This window comes from Telmatherina bonti (genome assembly GCF_933228915.1).
Source record: "Telmatherina bonti genome assembly, chromosome: 4".
Taxonomy (NCBI): Eukaryota; Metazoa; Chordata; class Actinopteri; order Atheriniformes; family Telmatherinidae; genus Telmatherina; species Telmatherina bonti.
In genome coordinates this window covers 36,606,895-36,620,822 of record NC_136622.1, presented here as the reverse complement: position 1 = coordinate 36,620,822, position 13,928 = coordinate 36,606,895, and the positions used below count along the sequence as shown (strand labels likewise).

Here is a 13,928-nt window from a genome sequence, read left to right as displayed (position 1 = left end):
GCTGATCAGATGTAGAAGTGCAGGAACTAGATCTGATAAACCGGACCTGGAAAACTACACATAAGAAGTAATTTGCTTTTTCATTTTATTGCTAAATAATTATTAAAGCTCAAAGAACACCAGACTGGATGAAAATACGGGTGAAATCATTTTAAAACTATCCAGTAAATTAATTTGTTTCAGGAACTACTGCAGCTTTGTCAGCTGCGCAAAATCCGTTTCCATGGTAACTGATGCGTTAATGTTTTTTATCGGAAACCGAATCAGGGATTAATTCTGTGTGTAAATCCTATTTAATCAGATTCCTGAAACAGCGCTCAGGTCTGCTCTAAAGAGTGAAGCTAACCGTACAAACTACATTTCCCATCATCCCTCAGTGTCACAACAACAAACGAGAGGCAAGCAGCAGCTGAGCGGAACGTGAGGAGACAGAAGAGAGTTCAGACTCCATCCAGGTGGATGTTCTCCTCCTGGAAGCGGCAGAACCGGCGCAGAAAATGGCCAAAGACCAGGAGGTGGAGCGCATCGCCAAAAAACTGGACAAAATGGTCCAGAAGAAGGACACGGTGAGTGGAAAGAGTTGCTGCAACATCAGGTGATGAGCTGTTTACCTTCAACTGCGGGGAAAGTTCTGGAAACACGGCCTGGAACTGGTCTGTTTGTTCAGCAGAAATGGTTTCAGTCTGATCATGTTGGTGTTGGTTCACATCAGCCACTGGTCAGAAAACTGGCGCACCTGGAACCAGTTCTCTCATCATCCCACCAACAGCTGATGCATCAGAGTCAGATGTTAAACTTCCAGAGTCAAGTTTGTTCAAATAAAATCTACTTTATAAATGTTCAGTCATGGAAGAAATGATTCAACTGAAGGGAGTTTGTTTTGATGGAGGGTTTAATGATTATTTCCATTAGTCTTTTCTGAACATGAAATGAAACAAAACCTTGTGTTTGAATGTGATTCAATTTAATTCAATTCTACTTTATTTATATAGCGTCAAATTACGACAATGCCATCTCAAGACGCTTTACAGACAGAGAAGAAAAACATAATGAAAGTTGGAGGATCCAACTCAATCTCCCATCCTGAGCAAGCACACTGGCGACAGTGGGAAGAAAAAAACTACGTTGTGATGGACTGTCCACCTGCTTGTTTTCTTTGTTGGTTTTATTTTATTTTATTCTCGGACATGTGTGAAACAAATAACCACCGTTAAATTTAAAGTATCCAGGCTTTCATATCTTCATGCATAAGTTGATAAGTTGTGTATCTTATAATCCCACAATGGGGACATTTATGTACAAGAACGGAAAGGACAGGAACAACTATAGTGAACATCTACATGTTTTGCATTAGGTTTGGAATCATAAAGTCTTCCAGTGATAGAGCTGCTCAAGGCCACGACAGCAGGTTGCATCGGGTGGAGTTGTCCATGATGGATGCCCAGTTTTTCCTCAGCGCAGAAGAAGGAAATGCAGACAGATGGACAGTTTCATACGTCTGTTAAGCACGCAATTTGGTCCGTTTTTAAGGGTCTAAGCTACTGTCATTGACGCTGTAAACAGAGCGATACCGCTGGAAATCACGGGGGCAGTGTTGAGTTGTACTCAGCACTGCCAGAGAAAGGAGGAAACCAGGGAAGATGATGATGATGCAGAGGGGCTGTGTCTCAATCAAGCAGCAACCTCCGGCAGCAAAAACTAAAGCCTATGCAGAAGTGTATAAAGCTGCAGTTCCCCCTTCATCCACTAGGGGCTCCAAGACAGAGCGAATCCCTATAGACTCCCATGTTAAAAAGACCAACTTCACAGCAGAAATAAACATGTTCACAGCAGGAATAAACATGTTTACAGCAGAAATAAACATGTTTACAGCAGAAATAAACATGTTTACAGTCTGGTTCAAAAATCTACTTTTGGCTTGATACGTCAGGTTTACCTTCATGACAACTGTGGGGGGAGTGAATTTTTTTCTAACTCGCCCGTTTAAAAGTAATTTAATCTCAAAGTTCGGCATATTTAGGGGCGTGTCCTTTTGATTGACAGGTACCCGATCTCCCGCTTCAAGTCAGAAGAACGTAGGACAACCACGGTTTTTAGCCGGTTAACAACGTGACTTAGCATTAGCCCGCTTACCTCCGTTAGCTGGTTAGCTTCCGTTATCTCCGGGTTAGCTCGGTTAGCTCTTAGCCACAGGCAGCTTGGAGTTCGCTCGATGTCAATCATCCACCATGACGCTCACAGCCCCCCTCTCAGCTCCACCTCTTTGCCCATATTTGTGTTTTCCGGGCAGACGACTCGCATGCCCCTGCCAAGATGGTGATGGTAGGAACCGCCCACCGAGCTTCAATTCAGCTCTTCAGAAACCTACGGGTGACGTCACGGAGACTCCATCCATCTTTTATATACAGTCTATGTTCTCAATTCAGTGTTTGCACCATAGACTGTATATGAAAAGATGGGCGGCGCGTCCGTGACGTCACCCATAGGTTTCTGAAGAGCTGAATTGAGCTTGGTGGGCGGCTCAGTGGGAGCAAATAGAGGGAGAACAGAAGTGGAGCCCTGTGGGACGCCATATGAGAGTGGATATGGAGTTCCTGACATAAGTAAAGTCATGTGACATTAGTCTGAGACATGAATGTGGAATATTTTCTGTTCACAGGACGGTGCTCTTGATTTGCTGAGGGAGCTGAAGAACACCAAGATGTCTCTGGAGACTCTGCAGGTCAGTAACTTCCCCTCCATTCTGCAGCGCTTCTCTTGGCTGGCTTACAGAGATGTTAACGTGCAGCAGTCCAGGTAAACTTCCACAGAAAGTTCCGGTGTTGAATGGAAGCGGAGGCTTCTTAGGAGGCATCTGAAACAGCTGATTCCAGTCCTGTTTGTGTGCTAGGCAGAGGTGGCATTTCCTGGTCCAGAAAGTAAAAGTCCTGCCATGTTTTTGGATCTACCTGTATATATAGAACAGGTGTTTTCACTAACAGGCTCGTTTACCTGGCAAATAAACTCTGCTCATTAAATTCAGCTGGTTTGGTGACTGGTGGGAATAGCTGCCGGACTGGACTTTTACTGTCTGAACCAGGAATTGCCTCTGGAAAGTTTACAGGGAGGTGTCACCTTTCAAACCAGTTCGGATCGTAGAAGTGAATTCTACTTTGCTTTCAAACACGGTTCGCTTCAAGAGAACTAAAAACTACAAGGAAACAAAACATTCATGTTTCTGGGACGACAGGTGGCTCTGGTCAGGAGAAATGTTCCGCCGTCACACTGAGAACAGCTGATAGGATCAACCCGAAACCTCTGGGATCTCATGCAGCTCCATGTGGATGTTGTCCTGTTTATACCAATAGATGAGCCAGTTTTCTTCTTCTTTGCATCTTTTCCATCAGTAGTTCTCGATGCAGCGCCACCTCCAATATTTAAATAGTAGCGTTAGAGGTCAGGATGAGCGTAAACACTGGCTGGAAGGATGTGGCGACCCTGAACTGATCCAGGTTCATTACATGATGACGACGACTTGCTGATGTTTAAACTGAGCACCAAAATGAGGAAGAAAGGTGATTGAGTGATTTTGGACGTGGCGTGGTCATTCCCTCGTCGCAGAGATCATCTCATCTGAAACATGACGACGAGCTCGCTGTACACTGCTAGCATCCACTGGCTGAAATTCGCCTTCACACGCTAGGACTGGATTTAAACAGACAGACATGAGCTTCCTATTGGATAATAATGCATTATGTTTCAGCTGCAACACGTCATTTAACCCCAACTGACCTACACAGATACAGACCAGTCCAGTTCCAGAACTGGCCTTGTTAGTGGACGTAAGAACTCCGGTTTACTGAAAGGAAAACAAGTTTCCGTTGTCGTGTTTTCTAAGTCAGTTTTTGTTTCTGTTCTTCGCTCGGTCGCTCCTGGTTTCTGACGTAGTCGACCAGAGTTGGAATGTCGGTGAATGCAGTGAGGAAGCAGAGTTCTGACGAGGAGGTCCAGACTTTGGCCAAAGCTCTTATCAAGTCCTGGAAGAAACTGCTGGGTAGGTGTGTGTGTCTGTGTGTGTTTATACATCTAACATACTTCATCTGGACACAATGCTGGTCAGTATATGGGCCAGATGACTCTACGAAGTCACGATAAACGTATGCTACATGCTAGGTTTACCTCTCAGAGGTTAAACTCGACCTACACAGAACTTTTAGATGTTTTTTTTTGTCTTCTGCGTGTTTATCAAATGTTTTCTCTTTATCTTTAAATCTCTCTACTTTACACACTTTGTGCCAACACTAAGGTGTTGCCAGATTGGTGAATTACTGCCACCTTGTGGCGGTAGTAACACATTACTGCCAGCTGCTGGTTAAAGCAAAACGATTGTTGCGTCAACTAGTCCATATTTTTCATAATTACTCCTCAGAAATGAGAAAATCAGAGAATTCAGAGTGGAGGTGTGAGATTCTGGCATAGCGACATCACAAACCTCCGACTGGACAAAGATCAGAGCTCGTTACATCCTCAGCGACAAGCGAGAACTTTTTTTCTTGTTCTCGAGGCCACGAGAATAAGATGATTTTGTCCCTGTGGATGTGGTCGGGCGTGCGTCTTGTTCTCAATTCATCAGCTGAGCAGAACTTTCTTATCGTGGGGCTCTGAGAAGTATCGTGATTGGTCGGACGTTTGAGGTGGGCGTGGTTAACGTGAAGCAGGAAGTTGGGAATTTGCGAGGTCAAACAAATACAGGTCAGGTGTTCCCTGCAGACCTATAATGCAGACCCCCCCTGCAGTAATCCTCACCCAGTCGCACATCTAACCAATAACAGCCCTGCTTGGTCAAACTGCAGCTTCTTTAAAAATTTTAAAGCTGTTTGGTGATGATGATGATGATGATGCATTATGCCTGAGTCTTGTTTCATGCCTCAGATGGTTCAGAAGGGAAGCTGGAGAAGGACGAGAAGAAGAAGGAAGGTTCTCCTGTGCGGTCTTCATCCACCATGAAGGACTGCGGCAGCAGTGAGGAAAGGTGACGAGAACTTGCCTGTAAATATCCGGCTCATGGCGTCTTTACGGCCCTTTTCATTCTATCGTCTCACCCCTCTCACAGTAAGACCGCCCCCTCAGCCCCAACCACTCCCACAAACCCCACCCTCCCCTCGCGGGTCACCTCCTTCCCTCCCGCCCCCGTCACCCCCGACAGCGTCCGGAAAAAGAGCCGAGAGCTGCTGGTGGCCGCCTTGCAGACTGGAGGTGAGAACAGGCGTCTGCGTTGCGTCGACACAGGAAGAGACGGTTCACACGAAGATTTCTGCCCGACTGGGATGAAGCAGAGCAGCTTCACCAACGTCTCTGTGTTTCAGATGACCACAAGGCCGCTGGCGTCGACTGCCAACACCTCGCAGCACAAATTGAAGAGCATATCCTTTTACACGCGATCTACAAACAGGACATAACCCATTATTTTGGGAACATTTACTTAATTTTCTGAGAGTAGATCGAGGTAAAGTGGCTTTATGACTCGAGTTAAAGACGGCAGAGACTCAGAGCTGATAATCATGTAGAGTTTTGATGGATAAGATTCAAGTTATAAGTGACGTTTTTCATTAGTTAGGACATTTTATGCTGCATTAACGGGAAAAACATGGACGGTTTGATTTGTCCCCAGATATAACACGTGTCCTTGTTTTATGGGAGAACTTCGTGTCCTTAACTGTCCATCGTGCTCACAGATCTTCCAGGAGTTTCAGTCAACAGACATGAAGTACAAAAGCCGCCTACGAAGTCGCATCTCCAACCTGAAAGACCAGAAGAACCCAGAGCTGCGCCGTAACGTCCTGCATGGAAGCATCTCGCCTCAACGCATCGCCTGCATGACGGCCGAGGTCAGTCGGACTTTCCTGGCCGTCCTGCGCCTGCGTTCAGGAAAGCTCAAAGCTCGTAGCGTTATGAAGTCGCTTCACAAAATGACACAGAAGGAAAAAAGTCTGAAGCCACGCTGAAAAAAGCGGTGTGTCGATCCTGCAAGTTTTAGATGTTTCCCTGCTCCAATGCACTTGATTCAAATGATGAAGATCCAACAGCTTCTATTCAATTTCCTCATAATGACACACTTAGTTTAGTCAGGTGTGTTGGAGCAGGGAAACAGGGGTTCTGAACCAAAACTGGGGTCCAACTGGTGCATGGCCCATTCCAACATTAACACTGAACTGGTTTAACTGGTATTGTTTGTTATCAACAAAAACTGACTCCTCCTCGGTTGGATTTCACTTTTTGGAAGAATATTTTAACAGGATCATCTGAAGTTGAAACTAGCTGGTAAAATATGCCGCTAACCAGCATTAGCTTACGCTAGCATTAGCTTACGCTAGCATTAGCTCACGCTAGCATTAGCTCACGCTAGCGTTAGCTTAAGCACTGTTCACTAACACTGCAGAGCGTTTGCTGTTCCTCATCAATATCTTTATTTGAAAGTGTGAAGTGGCCGATCAGCAACTAGCGCTCAGTTCTCCAGACTTCACACGCAAAAAGCTGGCTGTATACGTAGTTTACTATGCTGTGGGCGTTTAATTAGGCTCCGTCCCTTTCCTCATTGCTACATCCTGCATGCTGCATTCACATGCAGTCGGACAGCAGAGCATCCTACCGCTGCTGCACTTCTGCAGGTCAGTGCAGGATCCAGTAAGATGTTTGAAAAATTTTCCATGTGAAATGATCTTAGTTCTCGACATGCTGAATAGGTAGCCATGGCGACCACCACGGTTGAGTCATCGCTGGGGAAACTTGGTTTGTGTGTCTTCAAACTCTCCATAAAAACTGAACTTTGTTCGGGTCGACTGAAAAGAAGCTGGAGCCTCCAAAAGCAGTCCAGCCTGACATCTCCTGGTTGTATTTGGTCATTTCAGTCTCCTGCTACGTCCTGTCATAGTTTCGGCATACTCGGTGGCGCCACCATCCCGTCAACAGGAGGAAGGATTCTGTCCGACATAGATGGATCGAAGTATGGCGTACGGCTTCACCTGAAGCTACTCTGAGTCATTTTATTTCCTGCATTCGTTCAAAAGGAGCAGCAGAAGATCGCTGCGTGTTGTGGACCCAATGTTAGAAGACGTTAGCGTATTTTAGTTAGCTAGCGAGGCTACGACGTTCTCCCGTAACAGTAAAAGGTGTTGGATGGAAAATCGGATCAACACGGCGAAGTTTAGCGAACAAAGATCTACTTTCACCTCTTTAAACTTCAGATGTCAATGATGAGGATTACCCATGATCCTTTGCATTACTATCTAAACTATTGTATTTACACCAACGGGGGGCGCTGTTGTTCCAAATAGCAGCCTGATGTGATTTTTACTGGAGAGGAAACTCTGCAGACTGGTTTAGATGGTTTGTAAAGCTGAGAGTCTCGCAGAACGAGGGGAGAAATGTGGCCAGTTAACCGGATCCTCCAGTAAACCGAGACCAGTTAACCGGATCCTCCAGTAAACCGAGACCAGTTAACCGGATCTTCCAGTAAACCGAGACCAGTTAACCGGATCCTCCAGTAAACCGAGACCAGTTAACCGGATCTTCCAGTAAACCGAGACCAGTTAACCGGATCCTCCAGTAAACCGAGACCAGTTAACCGGATCCTCCAGTAAACCGAGACCAGTTAACCGGATCCTCCATTACACCGAGACCAGTTAACCGGATCTTCCAGTAAACCGAGACCAGTTAACCGGATCTTCCAGTAAACCGAGACCAGTTAACCGGATCTTCCAGTAAACCGAGACCAGTTAACCGGATCCTCCAGTAAACCGAGACCAGTTAACCGGATCCTCCAGTAAACCGAGACCAGTTAACCGGATCTTCCAGTAAACCGAGACCAGTTAACCGGATCCTCCAGTAAACCGAGACCAGTTAACCGGATCCTCCAGTAAACCGAGTCTATTAGAGGAGAAAACCTCATGTGGATTGGAAGACAGCACCAGGTGTGTGTGTGTGTGTGTGTGTGTGTGTGTGTGTGTGTATGAAACCAGGAGATGGCGAGTGCCGAGCTGAAGCAGATCAGAGAAGCTCTGACCAAAGAATCCATCAGAGAGCATCAGCTGTCCAAGACAGGAGGGACGGAGACGGACATGTTCATCTGCAGCAAGTGTCACGGAAAGAACTGCACCTACTCGCAGGTAAGACCGGCCGACCGGAAGGCTTGGCCGCTCTCCACTCCGTCATCACGCCTCTGCTCTGTGGTCCAGGTGCAGATTCGCAGCTCTGACGAGCCAATGACGACCTTTGTTTTGTGTAACAGCTGTGGAAACCGATGGAAGGTGAGAAGAGACATCAGCATGAAAAAAGGTTGAAATCTGTCAAAATACGCAGAAAACCGCTGCATGTATGTCCAACTCTGCTGAGACGAGAGGAAAGAGAGGGTGGGGTGACATAAACATGTCAGCTGAGGGACATTTTATCATTTGATGGAAAACATGAGCCGTCTGTAAGAAGCTGCAACAGGAGCAACTAGAGGATGGAAAAGTAGTGACAAAAGGAGCATTTCAGAGAGGCAGAGTCTCCCAGATGGAAAGACAGACTTCACCAGTCTGAGACAAACTGGGGATAAACGCTGTGGGGAAAAGAAGTTCCTCAAACCCTGGAGATCCCAGCATTCACAGGGTTATCATCAGAAGATTCAGAGAATCAGAAGGAGTCTCTGTAGGCTGAATTAAACCAGACATGATTTGTCCCAGAAACCACCCAGTTCATGCAGCTTAAAGCTCCATCATATGTGAAGAGGATCCAGAAACACGCCGTCTTCTCTGGACCAAAGCTCATTTAAAATGTTCTGAGTGGAAACCTGGATGAAGATGTGGAATAGTTTGTGGACAGCATGGACGGCGTGTCCTGCAGACTAAAGAGGAGAGGGAGCATCCAGCTTGTTATCAGCCTGCATCTCTGATGGGATGGGGTTGCATTAGTGCCGATGGCGTGGGCAGCTTCCACATCTGGGAAGCTCCGTCAATGCTGAAACATCTGCTCCCATCCAGACAACGTCTCTTTCAGGGAAGACCTTCCACCATGCTGGACCACATCCTGATGGTGGAACAGGAGAACTGGTCCAGCAGGACCACGCTGGACCACATCCTGATGGTGGAACAGGAGAACTGGTCCAGCAGGACCACGCTGAACCACATCCTGATGGTGGAACAGGAGAACTGGTCCAGCAGGACCACGCTGGACCACATCCTGATGGTGGAACAGGAGAACTGGTCCAGCAGGACCACGCTGAACCACATCCTGATGGTGGAACAGGAGAACTGGTCCAGCAGGACCACGCTGAACCACATCCTGATGGTGGAACAGGAGAACTGGTCCAGCAGGACCACGCTGGACCACATCCTGATGGTGGAACAGGAGAACTGGTCCAGCAGGACCACGCTGAACCACATCCTGATGGTGGAACAGGAGAACTGGTCCAGCTGGACCACGCTGGACCACATCCTGATGGTGGAACAGGAGAACTGGTCCAGCTGGACCACGCTGGACCACATCCTGATGGTGGAACAGGAGAACTGGTCCAGCTGGACCACGCTGGACCACATCCTGATGGTGGAACAGGAGAACTGGTCCAGCCGGACCACGCTGGACCACATCCTGATGGTGGAACAGGAGAACTGGTCCAGCAAGACCACGCTGGACCACATCCTGATGGTGGAACAGGAGAACTTGTCCAGCAGGACCACGCTGGACCACATCCTGATGGTGGAACAGGAGAACTGGTCCAGCCGGACCACGCTGGACCACATCCTGATGGTGGAACAGGAGAACTGGTCCAGCAGGACCACGCTGGACCACATCCTGATGGGGGAACAGGAGAACTGGTCCAGCTGGACCACGCTGAACCCCATCCTGATGGTGGAACAGGAGAACTGGTCCAGCCGGACCACGCTGGACCACATCCTGATGGTGGAACAGGAGAACTGGTCCAGCAGGACCACGCTGGACCACATCCTGATGGTGGAACAGGAGAACTGGTCCAGCAGGACCATGCTGAACCACATCCTGATGGTGGAACAGGAGAACTGGTCCAGCAGGACCACATCCTGATGGTGGAACAGGAGAACTGGTCTGCTGCAGTCCAGATCTTCCAGATGTAAAACTCTCCATGTGCTTGTTGAGCCACTAGATGGCAGCAGAGATCTGGCTTCCTGTCCATCGTCTCAGCTCTGAAGTTTCACCTCCTCCTTCTGTCTCCCTCCTCGTGTCTTCATGGCTTCAAGCAGAAGTCATGAGAGGAAGAGGAAGCACGTTCCTTCTGCTACATGATGGGACGTCGTTTCTCTGCTAAACTTTCCGTTACAGCAGGAAACAAAACCTTCACAGCTTGAAATGAAAAACGACACAGGAGAAATTCCATCATTATTAAATGATTATAATAATTATAAATGATAAAACAGCTGCTATAAAATGTTGTTTTTATGCAGAAAGCAGCACAAAGTGCTTTTTACAGTAAAACTATCTAGAAAGGCTTCACACTGCAGCAAATTAAACACACACACCTCATTCCACACAAACAGACAGAAGTACAAACCCTCCAGGATCTTTTACAGGATGAACAAAATATTGAGTCTGAAATATAGATATAGATCTAGAAATAGAGACAGAATACTGAAGTTGTTGTTTAGGCATGAATGTTCAGGGGAAGGGTTGGGTTGTGTGCTTGTGTAGGTAACGTGCATGTGTGTTTTTTAAGTGTGAAACTTTATTTTTATGTTAATAAGCACTTTGATATGCTTTTGTTTTAAAAGTGCGATACAAATAAAGTTTGATTTTGATTTGAAATAATTTGCAAACATTTTCCAGCTGTGAATCTGAGCTCGTACTTTCTACTTTTTATCCTGATTTAATGTCATCAAATAGAAATTTCTTCTGAGTTTCCTGCTGGTTTCCGTGTTACTCAAAGTTTAGTTTTCTGTTTTTCTCTTTCAGTTCTGCTGAAGACCCACGTCGACATTATTCCATCAAAGACTCAAAGACAAATGTATTAAAAAATGTATAATTTATTTTGTAAACTTTCTTTTTATATTTAATATTCACAGCTGTAACGTGTTTTTTGTTGTCTATCAGTTTGGTTTGTTTCGTACGGAGCACTGAGTTTATTTCTTGGAGGTAAATGAAGCTGCAAGCCGGAAAACTGATGCACTGCCACATTTTCCTCTGACGTATTAAAGTTGCTCTTGGATCAAAACGAAGAACTCGTACGTCATTTTCTGCTTCTGCTCTGAGACGCTGCACTTTGTGGAGACTTCAGATTCCTCTTGGACACGTTTGGAGATGCTGATTTAGTGACCTGGCATGTTAATGCGACAGAGTTTAGCTTTAAAAAACCTTTTCTGAACATCTTAAAGCTTTCGCTTCTCCCAGTTTCAGCGCTGAGCTCACGCCTCGTTCACAAGATATTTCAGCAAATCACATCTGAAAGCAGAGAGGCGATGAAAAGTGGTGAGAGAGCAGAAGACGCAACGTTCCCACTGTGTTTGTTGTGGAAACCAAACGGAGCTCTTCCCATACATGAGCATGGAGAGAGGTGGCAGAAAGCGGGGGGAGGAAGACGATGTGTCTCACATCCCACATTCTGTTAGGTGTCATCTTCCTGGATGGAAAACAGGCTGCAAGCAGCCAGCGCAGTCTGGCTGCAGGCTGGTTGCATGAAGCAGAAGAAGCTCCAAGAAACTGGTTTTATAAAAAGCAAATCGGAGCTGTCAGAAGTGGTTAAAGAGGCTAAATGGGATGAAAAAAGATAAATCACCTTTTTTACCATTAACCATTAAAATGATACCTGCAAGCAATCAGATTACTGTAATCTGATCTGAAACGTGATATTTGGAAAAAACATCTATAATTTTCAGTCCATTTCCGATGTAGTGATGCAACTTCCAGTTATAGTCCAAACATCGTTTCTTTGTTAAACAAGACGTCGCTCGCAGTCTTACGTACGTAAATGAGTACGTCTGTTTCAAACGTTGTCCTACGTCGCTGTTCTCACACTTCCATACCTCTTTTACATTGCCGTGGTTTTTACATTAACACTGCCCGCTGAACTGAGTTCAGAGTTCACCAGCATGTTTTCACACCGGTTGGTCGCGGTAACGCTCTGCTAAGTTTAGCAACTGTCCAAAAACACCAGAAGAAGACAACCTCAAAGTTTGTTGCGATTAACTTCTTCTGGTACTTTTTATTTGGCGATTTCTGCGATGTCGTCTTGCTGTTCCCCTTTTTCTCTGGTTTGTTCCTTTCACAAGTGTGTGTTAGCTACACAACTCGACACTGCCCCCCCGAGGCTTCTGGTGGTATTGTTTTTTTGCATCAAGTGATGTATAACTAAGCCCTTTAAAAACTGACCCAATTACGAGCGTAACTGATGCAGGATACGGACAAAACTGTCCTTTTGTCAGTGTCTAGCATAAAAAGCCTGTAGCATGAGCTGCTAACGTCGCACTTTTATATGCCATCTTTCTTCTGCTACGTTAAAATTTTCTTCTGTGTTCGAGTGGCACAGCAACGTGTTTTTAATAAAAAAAAAGTTAAAAACGCAGAAATGATGCAGTTTTCATGTGAGGAAATGTCCAAATGATTTTGCCATATGATGCATTGTACCAGAGTTAGCATTACGCTAATTTACATCTGTACCATTTGGTGGATCAGGGACCTACGGATCGGAACCACTGGCCTAAAGCGTCTAAATAAGTACACAACACTGCAAATAAATATACAGGTCTTATGCGATGTAATCTGTTTGTCGGACAAAGGTGGAACTACTGCCTGGCATTTTTTCACATTAATATAAATCTAAGTGCTGATCTACTTGATTAATTTTAAATAAGAAAATTCTTTGTAAATTACCAGCACAGATCCTTATTGTGTTCAAACATGTTTTAAATATGCAAATGAGTTCATGCAGTAAACATCTGAATGCCAAAGTATATGTAAGAAGTGCCTGAAATGGACTGAAAAGCAAATTGATTGATTTTATTAAGCTTTTTGATGTGCGAACAGACTTTTTGACCCATAGTTAAGCTATGAATTTGTTAAAAATTTAGTAAATAATAAACAGTAGGTACGCTATTTAGATTATTTTAAGCTGCCAGATGTGCTAAGTGCTGTGCTATGAGAAGCTAACAGTTAAAGCTAGTCTTTACCAAAGTACTGGAGGTTGTTTATGGTCTCTGTGGCTTTTGGACAAGGCTTCTCTTGTCCCTTGTGGTTTGTTGGTGGAAGAACACTGGGAGTAAGGGAAGTATCTGGACCGTGGACCGTTCAGCCTGTGTAAAGGCGGTCGGCAGTGATGCAGGTCCATCAGTGAAAACAGCTGAGCTGAAGTGTGTCAGTGTGTGATTACTCAAAACAACCAAACTAACTGTCACTTCTCATGTAACTCTTCAAGTAACAGTCTCAGAAAGTGATTCAAGAGCTTAAAGGTACAACGTGTTGCAAAACCGAAGTTAAATTACAGGAAAATGGAATATATGTGATTTTTACTACAGTGTCTGAATGAACGAACAACTGCTTTAAAACTGCAGAAGCCGCTTTGCTTGATGGTAGCTACACCAAACCATAGAATAAGATGGTTGTTACCTGTAGCGCAGTCATCGCTGTACTCAACCGGCAATTACCGACAGTTTAACGTGAAGCTGATGCAGAAGTGCCAAAAACTGCAGTTCCCTCTTCATCCACTAGGAGCTCCAAAACAGAGCAAATCCCCATAGACTCCCATGTTCAAAAGACCAACTTCACAGCAGAAGTAAACATGTTTACAGCAGGAATAAACATGTTTACAGCAGAAATAAACATATTTACAGCAGGAATAAACATGTTTACAGCAGAAATAAACATGTTTACAGCCTGGTTCAGAAATCCATTTTAGGTTTAATAGGTCAGGTTTACTTTCATGACAACTGTGGGGGGAGTGAATTTTT

General features: G+C 45.3%; 1 protein-coding gene across 1 annotated transcript; it reads left to right on the top strand.

Annotated features, from left to right (window-relative positions):
- Positions 1-497: 497 nt before the first annotated feature.
- Positions 498-10,950, top strand: tcea2 (transcription elongation factor A (SII), 2; the record flags this gene model as incomplete). Its single annotated transcript, XM_079238600.1, has 10 exons — positions 498-566; positions 2,660-2,722; positions 3,928-4,033; positions 4,912-5,011; positions 5,093-5,235; positions 5,346-5,404; positions 5,715-5,867; positions 7,998-8,144; positions 8,214-8,285; positions 10,942-10,950. The coding sequence occupies 10 exons, from the start codon at positions 498-500 to the stop codon at positions 10,948-10,950; spliced, it is 921 nt and encodes a 306-aa protein (XP_079094726.1).
- Between the last annotated feature and the right edge of the window lie 2,978 nt (positions 10,951-13,928).